This window comes from Amblyomma maculatum, chromosome 1, assembly GCF_055883805.1.
Source record: "Amblyomma maculatum isolate TAMU_Amacu chromosome 1, ASM5588380v1, whole genome shotgun sequence".
Lineage (NCBI taxonomy): Eukaryota > Metazoa > Arthropoda > Arachnida > Ixodida > Ixodidae > Amblyomma > Amblyomma maculatum.
In genome coordinates this window covers 187,591,451-187,612,899 of record NC_139344.1, presented here as the reverse complement: position 1 = coordinate 187,612,899, position 21,449 = coordinate 187,591,451, and the positions used below count along the sequence as shown (strand labels likewise).

Below are 21,449 nucleotides of genomic sequence, written 5' to 3'. Positions count from 1 at the left end.
CCTTCGAAGCAAGCCGGTGCTGTCAGACCCGCCGCCGCTATTTATACCACTGCTTTTGGACACCCCGTCGTTCGCCTATAGTGTCGTGGAGATCAACGGCAACGCCATCGCAAGCTCGCGGTATTCGCGAAGAATTCGCCGCGTATTTCTTCCGCTCGAAAAGCGCAAGAACACTGGATAGGCAGTAACCGAAGTGCGCGAGTCAGCTGGTCGCTGACTTGTTGCCTGCGGCAGTCGGCGGTGGGCAGCATCAACGGCGAGTTCGTTCGTTTCACTGGGGGCGCGCTTTCTTTGTGGCACAATCAGATTTACGGGGGCGGTTAGGTCGTGTTGCACCTTTCAGTCAGAATATTTTCGCTTGCTGTCTTTGAATATTTAACAAAATGTTGGCCGAACAGAAGAATTATTATGACAGGCAACTCGCACAACTTCGCGCCCCACTCTCATGAATATATTCCACATGCAGACCCAGCTGCGCATGGGGACATATGTGTGTCGAGGCGTCTAAACTGATGAGTACGCGTCTAAAATGCCACTCCAACAGCGTGTCCGCGGGCGCAGTAAAATTACAAATAGTCATAAGTTTAACCAATCAGCAAACATAAATGACGAACAGCCGGCCTGAAAACTGCTTTTACTGGTACAAACTGCTCTCACTATAGTGATAAGCGTACCACAAATGGCACGAGTAAATGCCATGTGGACGCTGCTATATCCTAGTTTGCAAACTTTTGTGAATAAGCACGTCTATATATATATACTTTTTTTTGATAAACCACGCAGAAGGCTTCCATAACACGAAGTAGTGTTTGTTTAAAGTATAACATATTAGTGTTTCTACCGACTCCACACCTCGAGGAGCGTTTGAAGCCTAACACGTGCCAAAAAGTTTGCGAAACTGGCGAGCTTTACCTAGTCAGCGATGTCTTGCTGCTTATGCCCTGCCGATACGCATTCTCCCAGCCGCGTGCTAGACGTGGGTAGTATGCCAAGGGGTGGAGCAGAAAAAAAAGCGTTCAAGCGCAGCACCTCCGGTGTAAACGCGTACGGACGCTTAGTTGAATCCATGTGTTAATAGTAGAGGCAAACGCAAAGAAAGGAGGCTCGTTCGGCTTCGCAGTCGGGCCGTGCTGGAGCTGCACACGAGTCCCGGCATGCACGACCTGGGCAGCCCCAAGTGGCAGCTGCTGCTCTGCGTCTTACTGGTGTTCATCATCCTCTACCTGGCGCTCTTCAAGGGCGTCAGTTCTTCGGGAAAGGTAGGCGGCAGATGAAGAAAAAACAGCGCGAAAACGAAGACGAGACCACACAACACAGGCGCTGTGTTGTGTGGTCTCGTCTTCGTTTAGGCGGCAGGCTGCGCTCTCCAGTTGTGAACGATAAGAGGCGCAGGTGGTCTGGGTGACGGCCACGGCACCCTATTTCATCCTGACGCTGCTCCTGCTTCGCGGAGTGCTGCTGCCGGGTGCCGGCCAAGGCGTCCAGTACTACCTGAAGCCAAACGTCGCCAAGTTGCTCGACACGCAGGTGAGCTGCACTCTCGCCTTGGGACTTTAAGACGTACACGAACGAACAGACGACACTCACAGGGAGCCGATTAACACCTCAACGCTGTTAACCTCGTGCTACCCAGCCAACCTTTGAGCTCAGAAAAGCAGTCTACAATGGATAGCGATGATCACGTATTATCACGCAAGGTGCGCAAGCAGACGTAACACATTAGACTCGACCACCTGTTCTCGATCAGTGCCACTCACATTACACAGTGTACGTCAGTGTTTCTTTCCTCTTCTACGCTACCAATGGGGGAGGTAGTGTTTACTGTGACAAAAAAGGAGCTGGTGCCTACCTCCATTATTGGTTAGTGTAGGGCTGCCCCATGAACAACGGCCGACGGGGAGGAAACCGGAGCGAAAATGCATCAGCGTGAACAGGGGCAAACATAGCGGGAGAGTATACCATAGTGATGAAACAACAGAAAAATAATAATAATAACCCAGAATTTTTGTAAGACAATATACAAGTATGAGTTAGGCAGATATGAAGAAATGACCTACGCGCGCATAACTGCATCCTGCCATAGACCAAGCAGTTAATAAGCGTGTAATTACTCATTGACATCCACCCAAGCGCAGCCATACGGCTACAAAGCAAAGCTATACAGCTTGCCCAGAATCTTCGCAGTTAAAGAAAAATTTGTCCTAATCCGGGGATCGAACCCGACACCAACGCCTGATGGCCACCAGACAGCACGTGCTGAAGTTTCTCATCGCAGTTAAGCACTGATAGCGGCACTGCGGACTCCACACGCAGGTCCAATGGTCTGCCCTCCCCACTTTCCCGCCTTCCTCTCCTCCGCATAAAGGCTTTTTTCTTTTCAGACGCTGTTTGAAAATTAAAGAGAAAACCGTTGTTTAAACAACGGTAGTCATAAGATGAATACAAGCTAATCTCCGATGAAAAATGCGTTGTTTCGTCTCACAGCCAAGTGCTCACTCACAAGCCACTGGGTTCGCGGCCCTCGGCGGCCGGCAGCGTCACAGGCTTCGCCGAGCCACGCGCGTGCTCACGTTTGTAAACACGGCGTGGGTTCGCACGGGGCCACGCGTTTGCTCACAGCGCGTGCTTTGTCTGCCGCAGGTGTGGGTGGACGCCGCCGTGCAGGTCTTCTACTCGGTGGGAGTCGGATTTGGCGTGCACCTCACGTACGCCTCTTACAACCCGTTCCACAACAATTGCTACAGGTACGCGCACCAACCCTCTCTGCGCGCATCGGCCTCTCTTGTCGCGTACCAGCGACCGCTCAGTCGCGGGCCCCGCGGGGTGCCTTATTAGCCGAGCTCTCTGATGAAGCCCGGCATTCGTTATTAGGACGACGCAAGATCAGGTTGAGCTCAGAGGGCTTCTGAAAATGGCGTATCAGGTTTACTGGGCATCGCGCAAGGCATTGCACCTAATATTTTGGCTTACATTTAAGCATGTCGTTCAAAGCCGTCAGACGAATAGAAAAAGATTGTTTGTTTTGTGCCTTATTACAAGGTTTTCCCGCCTGTACTATTATAAACATGGTACTCACAAATTTCCACGGTGCACAAATAGTGGAAATTTCTCAATACGCTGCCTGTAAACCTAGGGTTGCGTTTAATAATTATTTCACGTATAAAAATGACCCAAATTTTGATCATTCCGCAGGAGTGAGACGTTCGACGATGCTTGAGGTGTTCTACCAGATGACCCTTTTTTAACCGTTTCGGACGACGTATTTAAAAAAATACGAGAACTACATCTGTGCAAGTGGATTTACAGCAAGGAACTCGTCACGTACGTCACAGAGCTTGATAATTAGACTAATAATTAACTATAGTCAACATTTTATTTTCTAAAGGGCAAAATTGTATTGTGAAATTGAAGGCCGTCAACATCAGCGGTGAGCCCCGTATGTAATTAATTTTATCGGCAGTGTGATTTGAAATATCCAATGTCAAAAATGCGCATTTGAAAGCTCGTTGAGTTGGCTTTTTAGCATGACATAATTATGTAATGAAATTGTTAAGCGTGGTAATGTCGTCAAAACCGACCTATTTTTTTAAAATTACCAAATACATAAACGACGTCTGCATTTCACGCGTAAGAAACGTGAAAGACGCCATTTTATGAGTGTGTGATTCGAAAAGCCTAGTCAGAGAGCTTTCAACTGCGTATTTTTGACGTTCCATAACTAAACCAACACCGTCGATTGAGAAATCTTAAAAACAAGGACTTATTTTTGCAGTTGGCAGCATTCAATTTCTCATTGTAACATTGCCCCTTGAAAATAAAAAATAAAATGGCTGGTTAGTTCAGTTTAATTAATCAATCGTTATCGTCAAGCTATATTACGCACATGGTCCCGCCTTGCTGTAAAAGCCCCCTACACATACCACACCGACGTGTCTCTCGTAGGTGTTAACATATGCACATGTTTGGAACGGTTAAAGAATCACTCTGCGTAATAAATACGCACCGTTAGCCTAGAGGCGTCAGCTACGGAACTCGCGACAGCGCAGGTCCGTTACGTCTAGAACTATTCGAGCCCTGCAGTTTAGCCTCACTTATGACTGGCATATGTGCTATCTGTGCTTTGTGGCCAATTCCTTTTGGTTGGTTTGTGGGGTTTAACGTCCCAAAGCAACTCAGGCTATGAGAGACGCCGTAGTGGAGGACTCCGGAAATTTCGACCACCTGGGGTTCTTTAACGTGCACTGACATCGCACAGCACACGGACGCCTTGCTTTTCGCCTCCACCGAAAAGCTGCCGCCGAGGCCGGGATTCGATCCCGCGTCCTTGGGAACAGTAGTCGAGCGTCGTAACCACTGCGCCACCCCGGCGGGGTACCAATTCCTTTTTATTGTTCACAGCTGCAATAAATCTGCCCGTCTCGGCAATACCTTATATTGTGGCGCCCACCGCACAAAACATACTCTTTCTCACTGGCTGATTTCCTTGTTAAAAAAAAAAAAAAAAAAAAAAAAAAAAAACTTGTGAAAAGGTTTTTTTTTTTTATTTTTATTGCCCGATTCCGTATGGTACCGCTCATAAACTTGAGCCTAATGCCATTGAACATCTCATGTACGCAAAAAAACTTTGCTTCATCGGCACTGTCGATCCGCCGAACGGCACGTCATGATTGCAATTCCGAACTGGTATGGGATTTCCAGTGCCACAAAGCGGTTTTCCAGTGGGCCTTCCCTTGGCCTTGTGCTCCACATACCTGGGGCTAGGGGACGTTTGGTCCCTTCATGCTAGCCCGAAGTTGCCCTTGCGCAAATCGCGTAATGCCGAAGGCGAGCGAAGATTGTTCCGGTCGAAATAAAGTGCGTCACGTTGCACTGAGGGCCTGTTTGTTTCGGGGGAGGGGGAGGAAGGGGGGGGGGAGTTATTTGGCGGCTCAGGCCACATGGGGAAGAGAGGCGCTTCAGCCCTGAATAACGCGCTAAACGGTGAGGAGAAATTGCGGTAAAGAGCGGCTACCCGGACGTCAGTCCAGAAGGACAGGATCAAAGGACGGGGTCGGGGCTTTGAGGAGCAGGAGCCAGAGAACAGGAGCTCGACCAGGCAAAGCAGCGGCGGCCCAGAACCACGCGCAATCCGCGCTATCTTCTCTTCTTCCCCTTCACGACTGACACGGATAGCACGGGTGACACTATCCCCCCCCCCCCCCCCTTAAAAAAAAAAGAAAAAAAAAAGGTGCATCGTCCCGATGCTGGCTCCGGCATAACTGAAACGTTAAAGCGTCGGCAGAGCGCAGAGTCAGAATACGTGGTCCTACCCGTTCGTTTGGGGGTGGTATGCTGCAATTCTGCGGTGGTGCGTGTTGCTTAAACGCAAGATCTCTGCCATTATCTGGGACATGAGCGCGGCACCACGATTAGTGATCAAGACCTAGGGAGTCCCGTGACGGAGGACGATGGGCTCGACGAAAAACTTCGCTACATAAGCCGCTGTTGCAGAAGGTAAAGCGATTCGGCATACCGTGCTACACGTGTCAATATGCCCAACTTGAACACTGATAAGTAATTGAACGCTGATACCCGCTGATAACTAGCACGGAAGTAAGCGGCCGCTGGTACGAGACAGAGATCGAGCGAGTGTTTCTAATAAAACCCTGAAGTAAAACATTCGGGCTTCCTTTCTTTCCGTTTTCTTGTGACCGCTTTTTCAGCGCGCACGTGTTTAAAATATTACCCAGTTTGGAGTCCAACGCTACTCCGGCAGGTACTTGATTCCCTGGACGTTCGTGGCAGCAAGAGCCAAGTCAGACTCATTGGCGTGAGGTGTTCAAATAGTAGTTATTGGGGAGCGAGCAGCCAAGCAGCGGAAAAGGAAGCGGGGGAAACTGCGCACACGAAGCCTTCTCTCTTCGGGCTGCCGTCCTGAGGGTCATAAACAGCGACCTTAACGAGCCTTCGCAGGCTTACCGTTTATTCCTTTTTTTTTTTTCACGCTTGCTCTCGGGGCCAAGCAAGACGTCTGGTGATCCTCGTATTGTACAGCCTGTGAAATGCATCAGTGCCGTCCTAGGCGAATCAAGCCTTATGATTGTGCCTCGCGGTCGCCTTCGAGATGAGCGGAATGAACCGCTACAATGCGACGCAAATGTCACTCGTCTGAGTGGCCTTGAGTGGATGAGGGATGACGTTTGCGTCACGTGGCAGCGGTCCACGCGTGCAATCCACGCTCCGGTCCTCTGAATTGACCTTTAACGTCATCATGTGCCTCGAGCGGCTGCAGATGCCGTCTACGTAGTCATGCCTCACTGCGGTCATGAAAGTTGATTAATACCTCTGCAGGAACCAGTCTTACTACCTCGTTCTCAGCTGTCAAATAAGTAAAACCTCGTTACAAGAGACACTCAAGGGACCCGAAAAAGATGTCTCTTGTAAGTGAGGTCCCTTGTAACCGAAAATTATAAAATCACTGTGTTGATCAGTTCATTGCACATCAGCATATAAATGCATTCACACGCATTAACAGGAAATTGTTCAGGAAAGCTTAAAGAAGTTATTCATACTTGTGTGTATTTTTTGTGAGTGCAGAGTGATATTCCTTCCCAAATTCTGGAGGTAAAGCACTTCACTTTGCAAGTCTTCCTGTTGCTTTAATACCTTTGAGACACTCTTACACGCTCGTCACCCTCAGATGCTTACAGGCTCGTAACCCTTTGATGATTCACAAAGAGATAGACATCAGGATTCTAAGCTTTCATCTTGTAATCAAATTTTAACAGTGAGGAGTTAAAAATGCTGGATGTCATTCATGCATTTTGATTTGCTTCGTAGGTAACAGTAATGCGATGCTGTTTTGACTTTCCAATCATGAGGAAGCACTCCTCAGTTCCTGACATACACAACAAAAAGGACACTGATATGGAACAGAATTTAGCTAAGGGAATCTGAAGTGCATCATGTACGAGTCGGTACGTTCCAGATGCATTGCATGAGCACATCTGGGTTGTGTCTTTTCTAAATAGTGAAGAATTTACTCCACGGACCTGAAAAAGTTGCCCTTAGTAACCGAGTGTCTCTTGTAATCATGTCTCATGTATGAAATGTTGTTAACATGGCAGACATAGGAAAACCAACCAAACCATTTTCAAATGTCTCTTATAACCGAGTGTCTCTCGTAACGAGATTTACCTTAATCCGGTAAAGTCGGAGCAAATACCAAACTGTTTCAAGCGCATTCACTGGAATTGGATGTAATACGTACCTTAAATATGTGGCTCTTGTTTTACTCAACTGCTCGCTGATTTTCAAGCACGACACGCCGTCCCGTTAGTGTGGTGGGTACAGCGACTGTTCATACCGAACGGCTACCAACATTAACGAAAAGCAAAGAAAAAAAAAACATCAAACCTAGCAGCGGTCATTGTATGAGTCAATGTAGTGCGCCTGCTTAATAGAATCGTCGAGTGCGATGCACGTTGATTCAGGAGTGGCGCTCAATAGGGCTGATGCTTGCGCGAGTCAGCACCGCTTTAACGGAAAAACCTATCCGTCTACTAAGGCATGCTCTCGCCCGTGCAGATAAAACAAGCCATTTCGTGACTGGCCGCTTGCGTGAGACAGAATTCTTAATTCGAGTTTTCTGTTTGCCCGCTAAAATGGCGTCTCAAGCGCGGTCTGAATCATTCGAACCTGACACAAAGGCTGAGTTACGGCTTTAGCGAACCGAGAGACTGCCAAGAATTAACTGTCTCGGGGAGTGCCAGAAGGCCCAAAACCCAGACAGGCCGTGCGTTGGCAGTCTGCGGCGAAAATAAACTTTTGCAACTCCGCTGCAAAAGCTGCCTGATGCGTATGTCCTGACAACTGTTGCGTGACCGTAAAATTATGCTCCTCGTTGCATAATGTATTGGAGAAGGGATACGCAACAGGTCATGCTTTGCGTCGCGTTGCCACTAGGCGAGCGATGACGCCTTCGTAGCAACGAGGCACTGATAACACGTCATTTTTGCACATGTAATTGCCCTTGAACCGTCAGCAATATTACGTGCCAACATTATGAGTTGAGACTGAAATGCTTGCCGAGGGCAGTAATGTAGCTGATTGTAAACTTCTGCTTTTTCGACAGTATTCAGTCTGTTCTTTTTTTCGTCGTGAAAAAAAAAAAAACATCTAACTGCTATGCTAACTAAATTTTAACACGGCCGTAAGTTGCACCAGTTAGTAAATATGTTTCATTATTGTTTGTCAAAATTGTACACATAAGTACGCATCTGATGGAACAAAGCGCTAAGCTGTGCCCTCCTCTTCCCTCTGTTCTTCCCCAGTTCAGCAATGGTGTATTCAACACAACTGTGCGATATTGACAGAAAGTAGCAGGTCTTATGAACAAAGACTCTACTCTAACTATTCAGAATTCTTTGTTTTGTCGAGAGATTGTGTGCATTCCGAATTCGCTGCGAAAAACTGCAGTGCAAAAAAGACACGGTTATAGAACGAAGACACACTGTGTCTTCTTCATGTGCCCGTGCCTTCTTTTGCGCTACGTTTTTTTTTTCTTTGGTATCATGCGTCAAGTCCAAGCATCTACTCTACTGCCTTCAATACATTTGACCACATATGAAAAAGCGCAGCTTTAAGCATCGAAGGGCTTGAACTTCACGATGCAAAAACATGTTTATGTGTCTGGCTATTGACCGGCAATTTTTGATCGACAGCAGTCTTGTTTGCAAACAGCTTAGCTGCCAGTGAGTTTTCAGAACTTCGGTCAGCTCGGCTGACACACGACTCTCCGAATGTGAAAGAATAGCTTTTTATGAAGAAAGGGGAGGGTGTGTGGGGGGGGGGGGGGGGGGGGTTGCTACTGCACACCGTGTTTTCTGTGTACAGTCCAGTCGATTATACAACCGGAAGTATACCTGCTGCGGAAACAAGAAAATTTGTTTTACCGAGCCTTGCCTTGAATACCATTCACTTTTCGTCTGTCTTCGGCATGCCGTAAGCCTCGTCCTGCACGTAATACTTTTGCTCCTTTCCCCACTGGGTCTACACTAGGCCTGGATATTTATTCTTCTGGGCATCGCGTTCATCGCCAAACTAGTGATCTTAATTTTTATTTAATGAGGATCATTAGTTAAATCTTTAAAAAGTGTGATCCAGTTTAGCGAGGTCACACTTTAGTCGCCACCGCTTAAAGATGCCAGCATACCCACTCGCGTGTATTTAAATAATCAAGAAAGGTAAGCGTAGTTTTAACGGTGACCACTATTTTACCGAGGAAACTGAGTACAGGGAGGAAGGGCGGGGGCGTTGCCACTGGACATTATAGCGGAGCAGGCGACGATGTGCGCACGCAGGGACTGCCTCATGACGACGGCGGTGAACAGCTTCACGAGCTTCTACAGCGGCTTCGTGATCTTCGTGTACCTCGGCTACATGGCGGCCAAGCAAGGCGTGCCCATCCAGCAGGTGGCCACCGAGGGACATGGACTGGTGTTCCAGGTGTACCCCGAGGCCATTGCCACGCTGCCCGGAGGTCCCCTGTGGGCCGTGCTCTTCTTCGTCATGCTGCTCACGCTGGGACTAGACAGCGCGGTCCGTGTCTACACTCACTCACAGCATGATTGAACCGAATAAGTGCAGCATAGGAGTAACTTAAGAGGCACTGAGGTATATAAAATATCGTAGGTACCAGAGCCTGCTTACAGCGCTGCTTATTCGGGGCTGTGTATCGTGTTACAGGAGGCAGAAAACTCATGGCAAATCTACTTTCTATTACAACGCCAGCTGTATTACTAGGGCTGTACGAATATTTGGAATTTTAGAATACAGAATCGAATATTCTTATATTCGATTCATTAAACGAATCATATAGGGGAAATAAAAAATTATTCGAGACTGCTCTAGTATCTTTCCAAAACGTCGAATAATGTTCGAGTACTTTTAGAGTAACTGTCATGAAAGAACGCCTCGGTAACCTCCGGCGACTTTCTCGAAGGCAGCGTCAGCTCCGAGCACGTGCAGCTTGCTGCCTCAATCAACCTACGCGAGTAGCAGAGATTTTAGGGAGCCTACAGGCTTCAGCGTGGCCGCGACGCGATCCATTCGTATGGAAACATTTATATTGCAGGCCTTAAAGATCGGACATATCTACAATCGCGGAAGCCACTTTTCATAGTCGTGCCATGGCTCACGCATCCATCATTCCCCAAGAAGTGGCGCTACATGTTTATGCGCTTTGTTTCACTGCTTCTGCACTACTTTTAATATTCCACCTTTCCTAATAAAATTTTATCTTTGCGAATGATCGTTGCTCGTACAATTACGACACGTCTGCATATTAATCTAGTCCTTTATCTACATTTTCGATGCCATTTCCCAGCAGTGCTGGTGCCTTAATCCAGTCAAGCATTTTAAACATTTCTGATGGCTAGTGCGAGAAAGCATTCTCTTATCTTCTCTTAGTTGATGTGATGTTGTTCGGCTTATGCAATGTTGGCAGCACTCTATTTCTAATTGTGTGTTCTAGTAGTGCCAAGCTGTACAGGGTCGTCCACATCTAGCTATAACATGGTCACTGCGTTCAAATCAAAATTGCGTTGCACGCAGACGCATATCAAAGCCAAACGATACATGTACAGATGGACCTGAAGGGGATGCTTTGCCGGACCTGCCACTTAGCTTTAATGCATAACCAGGTCGGATGCAATGGCGCGTTGAAAGCAGTTACCATGTCATAGCTAGAAATGGATGACCCTGTACATCTAGCCAAGCTGCATCTAGTAATTTCATTTACCCGTACCAACTCTATTCGACTTTACTGGGCACTAATTTCTTCTTATTAGTAATTATGGCACTTCGCAATCTTTTTTTTTTTTTTTTTTTTTTTTAAGGTTTAGACTTGATCTCACCTGTACTCAAAATTGACGCAGCTGCGCATTGTTGTGAACTATACGTCAAACAGCATTCTGAATAAAATTTAATTATAGACACTTTTTCATGTTTCGTAATCAGCGCGCACAAACCTGCAGGGAATTCGATTTGTACTCGATTCAACAGCAAGAGCGCACTATTCGTATTCAATTCGGTTTGGAAAAAGTACTATTCGCACACCCCTATGTATTACTAGTTCTCCCGCATACCCTGTTCATCCGCATGCCCATTTCCCGCTAGCCTAGGAAGACTGCGGGAAAAAAGACAGCTGTACATGCGTACAAACAGTTTTTTTTTTTCTTCGAAATGTGCAAAAACCACGTAAACAGATACTGAGGAAAACGCCAAAATTTATTATCCGCACAAGCTGTAGCGCTATCCTTGTTTTTGTGTAATGAACTTTAGATGTAAGTTAGAGCAACTCTACGCCACCATATGCTAAAAAGGTGCGCAACTAATCTGGATGTAAATCTGGATGTAAATTTAGGGTTTCATTCTTCGATGCGAAACTCTAGATTTGAACTAGTTTCGCTCCGAACACTCCATTTCTACAGTGTTGTTTAAAGCAAAATAATGGTCAAAATTATTTTTCTCCGAAGTTAAAAGAAACGCGATGAGAACATTTAATGTCCACAATCGGGCACACTGCGGTGCTTCACCAACACAAGCAGGGAAAAGCGAATATCAGGTTTCTGTCACAAGCGCAAGCGTAACATCCGGTTTAGACGGCGGTAAAGCTAGAACGCTTGAAAGCAAGCTAGAACGTGTGGGATCTAAAGTTTACTTCCTTTTTGTGCAGCATCCTAAATTAAATATTGGCTTCGAAATGGTAGATGCATACAGCACGCAAAAAGACCACACAACCGTTTTCACTGTCCTCTCCTGGCTGTGTCCGATAGCCCGTACCCAACTCGCCCCATTAAATGATTTTCGTTAATTTTATATAAAGTACAATGAAATGCAAAGTTTTAAAACTTATTTCAAAATTATTTAAACTTTATGAAATTTTATTTCTCTGTCATAACGTCCGCAACACAATCGTTTTGAACTAGAAAGAGGATCATACGAATTAACTAGGTCAGACAAAGATTGTATCCCACAATGCACAATCAAAGTTGGGACAAATAGACGATGCTAAAACAATAATTAATGCGCCAGATAAGAAACTCGCCGTCAGTTGGTTTCAAACTCAGGCCGAGACCAAGAGTTCAGCTTCACTGGCCACCGTTTAAGAACGTTTCGCTATCTCGGTTTTCCCTTTATGTGTTTTTTTTTTCTTTATTGACAGCGTCGTCTCAGTAGCCGGCTCCTTCACACGCTAAGATGCCAGTCTTCTTCTTCCTCTTCTGCTTTGATATTTGGCACATACCCACGAAGGGGGATTGGCCAGGGTTCAGTGTTGACTGCCAAATGTCCCACACAAACTGAATTAGTGTATTAAAGTAATTGACAACTAAACAAAAATATAAGACTTAAGATCACAAAAGTTAATGAAAGAAAAAATATGAAGCAAAAATTTGGAAGTCTGTAAATTTGGAATACAATTAGCAAGGGAATCATGTCCGTAGCTGTGATGTAGTTATGTAAGTACTGACAAATTTGAGGCAACGCAAATCCTTTCGCACTCGCGCCGAAGGAGAGTAGAAGCGGGACCGACAACGTAAATCCCAAGCGTGCAATTGGAGTTTCTAAATGCACCCTCCTCTGATGTGAAAACCTTCGGCAAGCGAGAAGAAAGTGATCAATATTTTATCTCACCGCAAGCCTCACCACGTCGCGTTTCAGACGTCGTTTTCATCGTCTACGTCTCCTCCGTCAAAAGTTGCACTAATTAGGTCTTTTTCATCGTAATAAAAGCTTGAAGTACCCTTTAAATACTCGGCTACACATGACAAGAGAGGGCAAAGCAAGGCTGAACAAAGCAAGTGAAGCGCGCTTCGATTTCCCGCTTCGTTGCCGTTTCGCCGACGCTGTGCTGCTATTGGTGGTTGTGGAGAAGATTAAATCCTATGAAAGGAGAAGTAGAGGAAGTTATACGAAGCAAAACTTAGCTAAATTACTGCTAAACATTGATTCTGCATATATATCTAGGCTTAGGCAAGCTATACCGCCTATCAACCTACTTTTTCTTTTCTTTTTTGACACAATTTGCGCACAGGTTTTCTAGGCACTACGGAAAAACTGTCGCTGCAATCGTTTTCTCAAAGGAAAGATATGTGGATATGCGTGCCATTACAAAAAAAAAAATTAATTTTCTATGATTTTATTTTATTTATTTTATTATTTTATTTTAAAATTTATTTTAATTTTATTCTTAAAATAAAGAAAAATTTTACTTAGTTTAGATATCTGGATTTGGCTTATTTCGAGTAAAAACACTTAATACACGAGAAGCTGCTGGTTAGAGGAGACGGCCAACCTTATACTTAACCGCACCTTCCTGGCGACGAATCGGTATCACGGAGACCAGCGCAGTGCAGAGTATGCGATTCCCCCACCCACGTGTGCACCCTATCGTTGTTTGTCTACATATGCTGTGTTTGTGCAGAGGCTGTCATGAGTGGAATCATCACTGCACTAATCATCGTTTCGCCAACCAACTAGGTGTCGTCACTCAACGCATTCCAGAGGAAATTTTTTTTTTTTTTTACTTTCAGCATAAAATATTCGCTGTAGCCTAATTTCTCCCAAGCGCATGCTGTAGACTCTGGTCGAGGTTCGCACCGCTATGCTTATATGCGATTCAGCATATGTGCGACCAAACACTATCTGTAAATACCAATTGATGACTTGAATCTTGGAGTGCTTAGTTCATGCAGAATCTATAGCATGGTCGAGGTGAATACACTAGCAAATGCGTTTATTAAATATTCCAAGCTTAATTGGCACCTGTGCTAAAGCGACGTGAGAAAGAAGGCTAGATCGTGGTCTACGAAATTCCGTATTTCTCAGGCGATATTGCATGGCTGTTAATTGTTTAACAGCGTTAATCTCAAATGCCTCTCCGGAGGAACATTAGCTCTATAGTAATAGGCTGCGCATTAAACAACATCATTCGGCAGAAGCTGTGATGGAATAATATTCTGGGCTTGTTCAAATTCATATCTACTGCCGTTCCCTTCGTCTCCGATCGCCTCCCCGCTCCCTTTTGAGCGTTCCTGCAGAAATGCTTATCGGAATGCGCCTTATTGCGCGCCAGCCTCGCTCAATGAACCGCCTCTCGTCAAGCAGGGCCCTCGTCGCATTGAGCGAGACGCAGGTGGCGCGGCGGGGCTCTTCTCACGGGGGCTCTCGCAGATGGGCGGCCTGGAGAGCGTCATCACGGGCCTCATGGACGAGTTCAAGACGTTCTTCTCGCGCTGGCGCTGCCGCCGGGAAATATTCACGGCGGTGGTCATCTGCGCCTCCTTCTGCGTCTCCATCGTCAACGTCACCAGGGTCAGTGGCATGCAGACAACGCTACGGACGCGCACTTATAGAAGCAAATGAGAGTACATTTTTGCCCTCTTGCTTTTCCATTCATATTTCTCGCAGACTGTGTTTCAACGAGACAGGCATATTTGCCCCTCCTCGGCTCAAGCACGCGAGAAAATGAATGGGGGGATGCATTTTGCCCTCAAAATTGAAATTTTTGGGCTGAAACCGAGATAGTCTTCTCAAGCTGGAAAGACTTTTTTTGCAAACGCAATTAATTTTTGCGGAAGCCTCTCGATCGCATTTAGCTTAAAAGAAGAATTTGTATGTCATGAAACTGCGCCGGCCATGAACATTTCCTGTAGAACCGCTCTTCCTAATACAATCGCCAACGTCTGAGAGGCTACCTAATGTTAAACTTTTTTATGCTTTGTTATTTGACTTGATTATCCTGTAAGTATAATAAAATGAGTGCTTCCTCGTAAATGTAAAAATTAAAGAAAAACAACGTGTCCAATCCATGTCCGTAGATTTCACGACATAATCTGCAGACTTCGGACGAGCGAGTGCTGCCTATGTGGGTCGTTTATTGTGCAATCTCTTGCTGCCATGCTAATAGCGTTGGCAATTTTAACTCGTTTTAGGCAGAGATCTAGAACTTAATCTATGGATATTTTGCCTGGGTAAGTGAAAACCGATACCGACTATGCAGCATTTTGCCCATGTTTGCCGCTTTCATTCGCGAAGCGAGCAGCCACGGCGAATTGTAGTTGCCGGCGTTATTGCACACACTCAGAAACCAGTTACATAGAATACTGTGACGCTACATCTTTCGTGTATTTAGCCGCCCTGACGCTAAACGTGCGAGCAATCTTTTCTTTTCTTTTTTTAATATCGCTTTTCATAGCATTGTGTCCACTTTGCCATAAGTAACCAGGCAGAGAGGTTTGCTTCTCAGCCGTACAGCGGAGCTCTTACTGCATCACTAAAGAATGAAGGGCTTCAGGCTGTCCATAAGGGTTTTCTGTACACATACGGTATGGCCCCATCTTGGAATAAATAAAAAAAAAAAAGAACAAGGGATTGAAACTCCAACTGTTTCTCTACGCGGAGATCTTCTTTGTTTTCGTACTACACATATGCATCCTCACTTTTTATCCCCGTGAGCTTTCGCTATCATTATATGGTAGAAAGGGCTCGTCATTGCATGTTTGCTCATTTAGTACTAAAATGCGTGCATGCTTCCTACACCCTACGTGGTGACCTTTTTTGGTGTCTTTTGAGTAGATTTAGTCAGAAATAATATCTCACAAAAAGAGTTCTCATGGCAGCATCGTAGTTTGAAATTTCGCAACTAAAGCTAAAGTGAACTGAACGTTTAACTCCGAGGTTGAGGTTGTGGTTAGCTACAGGTGGAATTAGTTAATCTGCCGACAATCGCTTCGCCGTAGCGACGCATATATACCAACTGAAATCGTGAGTTGTGGCACAGTTCTGCGGCCGTGCAAATCTCTGCCGCCAGCAAATACAACACCAGAAAAAAGGGGCCTCTCAAAGGTGGCCTTTCAGCGTCGACCTACCCTGATGATCACGCGGTTTATCCCATTGAGCCACGTCCTGCGTTGCCACGCTAGCAGGTCTAAGGGGACTATGCTCGCGGTCATGAGAATCGGTCGACGCCATTAACTGCAGGGCGTCCCTCGAGGGTCAAAAGCCGATTTTTTCTTGACTTGGATCCGACTATAGGGTATGAGCCAAGCGTGAGAGAGTATGAGTCAGAACCACAGACCTCCTAGCTCGGTGACGGTAGCATTGCCCGCGTTACTTTCTAAACTACTGCCCATGCTGAGTATATAACAAAGCCAGACTAGAACTTTGCTAGCAAATCAGAACTTGAAACTCACAGAGCCTAGTGTGGCAGGGTAGAGTGGAAGATGCGGGGGGTTGACCGGAGGAACGTGTCTGTGGCGTGCTACTTCAGCGCTACTACTCTTGGACAACGGTAGAACAGAAGAAAGGAAATAAAAGCGGTATTCGATGACGTCATAGTATACAGCCAGCTGCATACGCGTCCTGCGGTAACCTGGAAATAAGAAATTTTGCGCGTACGCGTGGGCATTACAAATGTCTCAAGCTTCAGTTTCATGCTCCAGCATTAAAGGTTACAGTTTCCCGATCGTGTTGAGGACCTCAACCTTCCACGTAACTTTACTTTCCGCTGCGCACCAATAAAATAAAAAGAAATGAAGTCGCATATCACGAACTGCCCTTAGCGTCGCGCTGTCAGTTACTGCTGGTACCTTCACCAATGGCCGCTTCATTTCCACCACCGACCGCACGTGCAAAAGTGCCTGAAGGGCTCTTTCTCGCGCCTGGTGTTTAATAGGACAACAAACAAATTTCTGCATCGAGGAAAACAAGATTTTCAGCAGGGCTGCGTGGCTCGTGTCGCGCTTGCGTCGTCATTTTCTGCAGGAGAACTACGCCACTCATTTCACTTTTGTGGCCTCTCCGGAAACTCGCCACGCGTAAAAAGGTGTGCCGCACAAGTTAGTCCAGCGTTAAATATTTAATGGTTTATGTTGCTCAGATGCCTCATGAATGCCTGATACTCTGCTCGCCGCAGAAATTCCGCTATGCTTGTTCACATCTTCGTAGTCTAAAGAGAGGGAACAAAGCATCTCAAGAACTCGAGATTGCGGCCTCGCGTTCCAGGCAGTGAGCTCGCGCTCCGCTGGACGTACCATGCCAACGGACAGCAGAACACCTGCTCAGTCACGCGACACTTATGCCAGGCAGCCGCGAAGTGGTTCGCCTCGTCCGCTTTCGTCCTAGCTCAGAACGAAAACTTTTCCCGTCGTGCACTAAGGCGCTAACCAGATTTCTGGGCCAATCTTTCTCTTTGCTTTAAGAAGAAATTAACTTGTTGTTTACATGGTCTGGTGAAATATTAAGAGCAGGAAAACAGGGCGTCGCGCCAGTTAAGTACGTATTTTAAACATGGGCTCTCTGTTATTAAACTGCGGTTTTGGACCACGTAGAGCTCCACGTCGTCACAAGTAAAATCGCAATCGTCACTCGACCCTATCGAAAACATCTTACTGCATCTTTTGAAGACCACACCATTGCAACGCAGAACTGCGAATAAGTATTTTTCACCCATCTCCCTTCTCTCCCCCCCCCCCTCCCCCCTATAAAAAAAAGGAGGAATACGAAAGTAATTGCTCCTGTTCTCTTTTCTTCAGTGCTTCAGTCTTGCTCCTCAGTTTCAGCAAATGCGCCTTGATTTCCCACGTAATAACCCCCTTTTCTATGCAAATCTGAATATCCAATATCTAAGACAGATGCGGTTAACTGGTAGCGCAAGATGAGATTTTTCCTTGGGCATACAGCATTCGGCTTTAAAGAGGGGACGATGCCAACAGTCGTACGGGCTCGCCAACACACTATGATTCACATATGAAAGATGACAAAAGTTATTTGAAACTAACTGTAATTCGATATCCTTGCCTACGTGCAGTGAAAGCTTCTTCCACCTTTCTCACCATTCTTAAACTGTATTTGTGAATAGATAAGATTAGTACCCACGCCATCACGCACACAATCGCCAACTCCCTAACACGCTCCCGAAGAGGGTGCTTCGTCTCACGCGCCCGTGTGTGCTGTGAAGCACGCTTGTCAGGAGCACTGTATGCAGATTGCGAAGAGTGGAGTACTTAGGCAGGAGGGAGAGAATCATGCTTAAATGCCTCGAAGGACACTGACACGCCTGAAAGGGGTCTATGTCAAATTTACGGCGCAAAATAAAAAATCCAGCAAGCACATAGAGTAAAATTATGAATCAACAAGAGGGTACGAAGCGAGACCCCGCTGCTAAGAAGGAACAATTCCACGAAACGAGGAGGAAGCTTTCCATTCTCCAGTTCCTGGAACACAGGGGCGGACATAAACCCTCCGCCAGCTCTGGACACCCGTTTTGCGCTCACTTAGAGTGTCGAGAAGCAGCGAGACTCGGCGATCATCGGCGTAGACAGCGGCGTGCAGCCGAAGCTCGGCGGGTGCTCGGCCGTCGCCGCCTTGCCGGGGCCACGAGTGGCTCCTTAATTAGCGCGGCCGGCTCCGTCCGACCGCGCACCGGGGGCGTTTCATTGTCGCCGGGATGGGCGGACCAGCTGCGCCGGCCACCGCGACTCCGCCGCGGGCGCAATTACGGGTGCCGCGCGCACGTTGCGCTCTGTCCGCGTGCAAACACGCGACACGGCAATAAAAAGAGGCCCGCGGCGATTGACTCGTAGGCGTTGCCTAATTGGCCCAGTCCCCCGAGTCGCCACCGGCGCTACTGGACTTCTTTACCCCAGGACTACACGCGCATGTGCCACGAGACTTTCTTAGAAAAGAAAACAAAACTAAGTAAGCGCGGAGGGTAGGCCGTACCTAGGGCTCCCGTGCGTTCTTGGAAGGGGCAAGTTGCTCTAGATTGCCCATCGGCTGACAATCCAGGGATGCCGGTGCACGGATACAATGGCAGCTTATGTTTTTCTTTCTAACGGGATGCGGTGCACATTCAGGTAGTACAAACTAGTTGCAGGCAAACGATAGCAACGTCTTGACGATTATCCCCCAAACATGGTTCACCCCCTGTAATCAGAATGTGAACGAGTATACTAAATGCCAGAAGCAGCCGAAAAAAGGGATATTTTGGAAGAAGTGCGACTTCAGCAGATGTCATGAAGAATAAATTAGCGTAATTAATGAAAAACCATCAAAAAGAAATAATGCGGCTCTAGACATTTTGTGCTTTCTTGTAGTTGCGATAAGGGATAGTCGGGTTTGGTTCTTAATTTTTGAGAACTTCAGTGTCAGACTTTAAGAGACGTGTGGTGGCAAAAACAGGCGGCGGGAAGTTAATAATCGTTTTCTCCTGTGTGGAATCTTGAATGCCCGATAGGGATGCTTAATTGGTGAGCAGAATAGCGGATGCCGATAGTAACGTCTGCGGTGATTTTGGGAGGTCGTCAAGCGAGTGCTCTCCAGCTGGTGCCGTTCACCTAACGTTCCAGTCTGCGCGAAGCCGTACAATGTGCGAGAGATAACTCCCGGCCTACTATCAGACGAGTTTCGTCTTTTCTTTTGGACAACAGATGATCTCGAAGAGGTGCAGTTAGTGTAACGACACCGCTGCTGTAAATGGTTAACGGTCAGCGCTCATCACTCTCAAGTTAAACGGCCTTAGGAAGTCGTCACTTATTTATTTTTCCTTCTCCACGAATATTTAGAAGAAACTTCTGCGAAAAGTATTTTTCTTTCATTTTCGGGGTATTTTAAGAACCGCGATCGCATTGTTTTTTTTTTTTTTTTTTTTTTGCATACTGACAGATTTTTCAAGCTGCCACAGGAAAGAAAATGTCTGTGAGAGAAATTTAGGTCAAATTGAGAAAAATCGTAATTACGAAATAAAAAAATATATATTACACTTGAAACCCAACTGTAAAAACAAAGCACACTGCGACCACGTTTTCTTTCTTTCTTTCTTTTTCGTTTGGAAAAATCGAGAATTTTACAGGATAAAGAAACAACACGGATTATTTTTTTAATATTATTTCTCAGCGAAAACGGCTGCTGACCTCGAATGGTGCTTCTGAAACTTAGGACTTCGCAGCCTGTGCATTGCAAATATATTCTCGCCCCTTCCCAAGGCATGCCTATTGAGAGAGGCGTTTATACAATCCAATGACTGACTAGGGACTTCCTAAGCATTCGCATCAGCATCTGGAGCTTCTGCAAAGGCACATGTCTTCGTAATGTCCTCGTCGATGTTTATGTTCTGCCCACGTACGTGCTGCCACCAGGGTTCGGTGACACTTGCTTAGTCACCGAACCTGATAACTGATCACCCTCCATACAAATCGTGTTCCTGCTTTTCCAGAAGATGCATCGTTCTTTCTTTCAATGGCTGGGCCTATAATTTGCCTCTCTTCTCCAAGGCTGGCCTCGCGATGGCAACCATACCTGTTCTTCTCGTACTTACATTTCACACCTGTATCTATAGTCCTTAGACCCTTCATGAAATTGTATTTGCTGTTTAACTCTATTTTATCAGACTGAGTTCATAACTAGATTAGCCTCAACGGTGTAGAAAACTCGAGAAATTTCTAAAAATGCTCTTAACTGGCTGTAAGCATTTTCATCATTGCGCTGCTTTGTGGGACTAAAACCCACAAGAATAGACTTTTGTCTTAATTCCTAGTTCATTTGATTAAACCAGGCTGTGCAGAAAGTTTTCGAGAAACAACATCTCGCACCTTGAAAAGCGTAAGACAGCTGGCCACTATTTTCAGGAGTAGCAATTAGCCTCCTCTATAGACAGCGGAACACAATACGGCTGTAAATTTCGCGCGCACTGATAGACTAAAATGTGCTGTGTGTCCCCTTTCCAAGTATTCTGTATTCCTTTTTTTTCTGTTTTTTTTTTTTTTTTGTCTCTTGGTAAAAACTACTGCCTTGATACTTTGTAAGTTTTGAATTTAGGGGCGAGCAGTGTGCAGTAACTATGCTGATATAGGCGGAAATGACCATTATACATTATGATTCTTTCCCCACTTCGTACGCGGCGAAGCTAGTCGTGTTATGTTTATCTTTGAACGACCGAATTTTGTTAAAGTCATAAATACATTCTAGAGTTTGCAGGTAAGATCACTTTCGATAACAAAATCCACCTAGATAACAACAAGAAGCGTCCACATCTTCCTAAGTGTGCACTGCGTACGCGGACTCATGGTAGTAAAAGGGATTAGCGAAATTATCGAGGTGGCCTTGAAGAAGAAAAGGAAAATTAGAAAGAAGGTAGCATCAGTATATGATACAGGGGCGTCTACTAGAGATTGATGGATGTTGACTTCTGCAGCAGTACAGCCCCCATTTAGCGCGTGCCTATATTCACGCTCGAGATACAGTGCAGACACAAGATTCATCTTTTTATTTGTTTAGTTTTGGACACCGAGTTGATACAACCTGTGCGTATCTTACTGGAATAGTGATCGCGTTAAATGGGCGTCGTTGCTATGAACAAGACTGGAAGACAAGAGATGCGCCTTTTGTCATCTTTCTTTTGTTTGCTG

At 46.0% G+C, this 21,449-nt stretch overlaps 1 protein-coding gene across 1 annotated transcript in view; it reads left to right on the top strand.

Annotated features, from left to right (window-relative positions):
* Positions 1-21,449, top strand: part of LOC146205156 (sodium-dependent noradrenaline transporter-like) — a 55,447-nt gene that overhangs the window by 12,995 nt on the left and 21,003 nt on the right. The window contains exons 5-9 of the mRNA XM_084589842.1: positions 1,121-1,259; positions 1,393-1,527; positions 2,641-2,744; positions 9,342-9,579; positions 14,215-14,355. Of these exons, the coding sequence (XP_084445968.1) occupies positions 1,121-1,259; positions 1,393-1,527; positions 2,641-2,744; positions 9,342-9,579; positions 14,215-14,355 (757 nt within the window). The remainder of the gene's footprint in view (positions 1-1,120; positions 1,260-1,392; positions 1,528-2,640; positions 2,745-9,341; positions 9,580-14,214; positions 14,356-21,449) is intronic.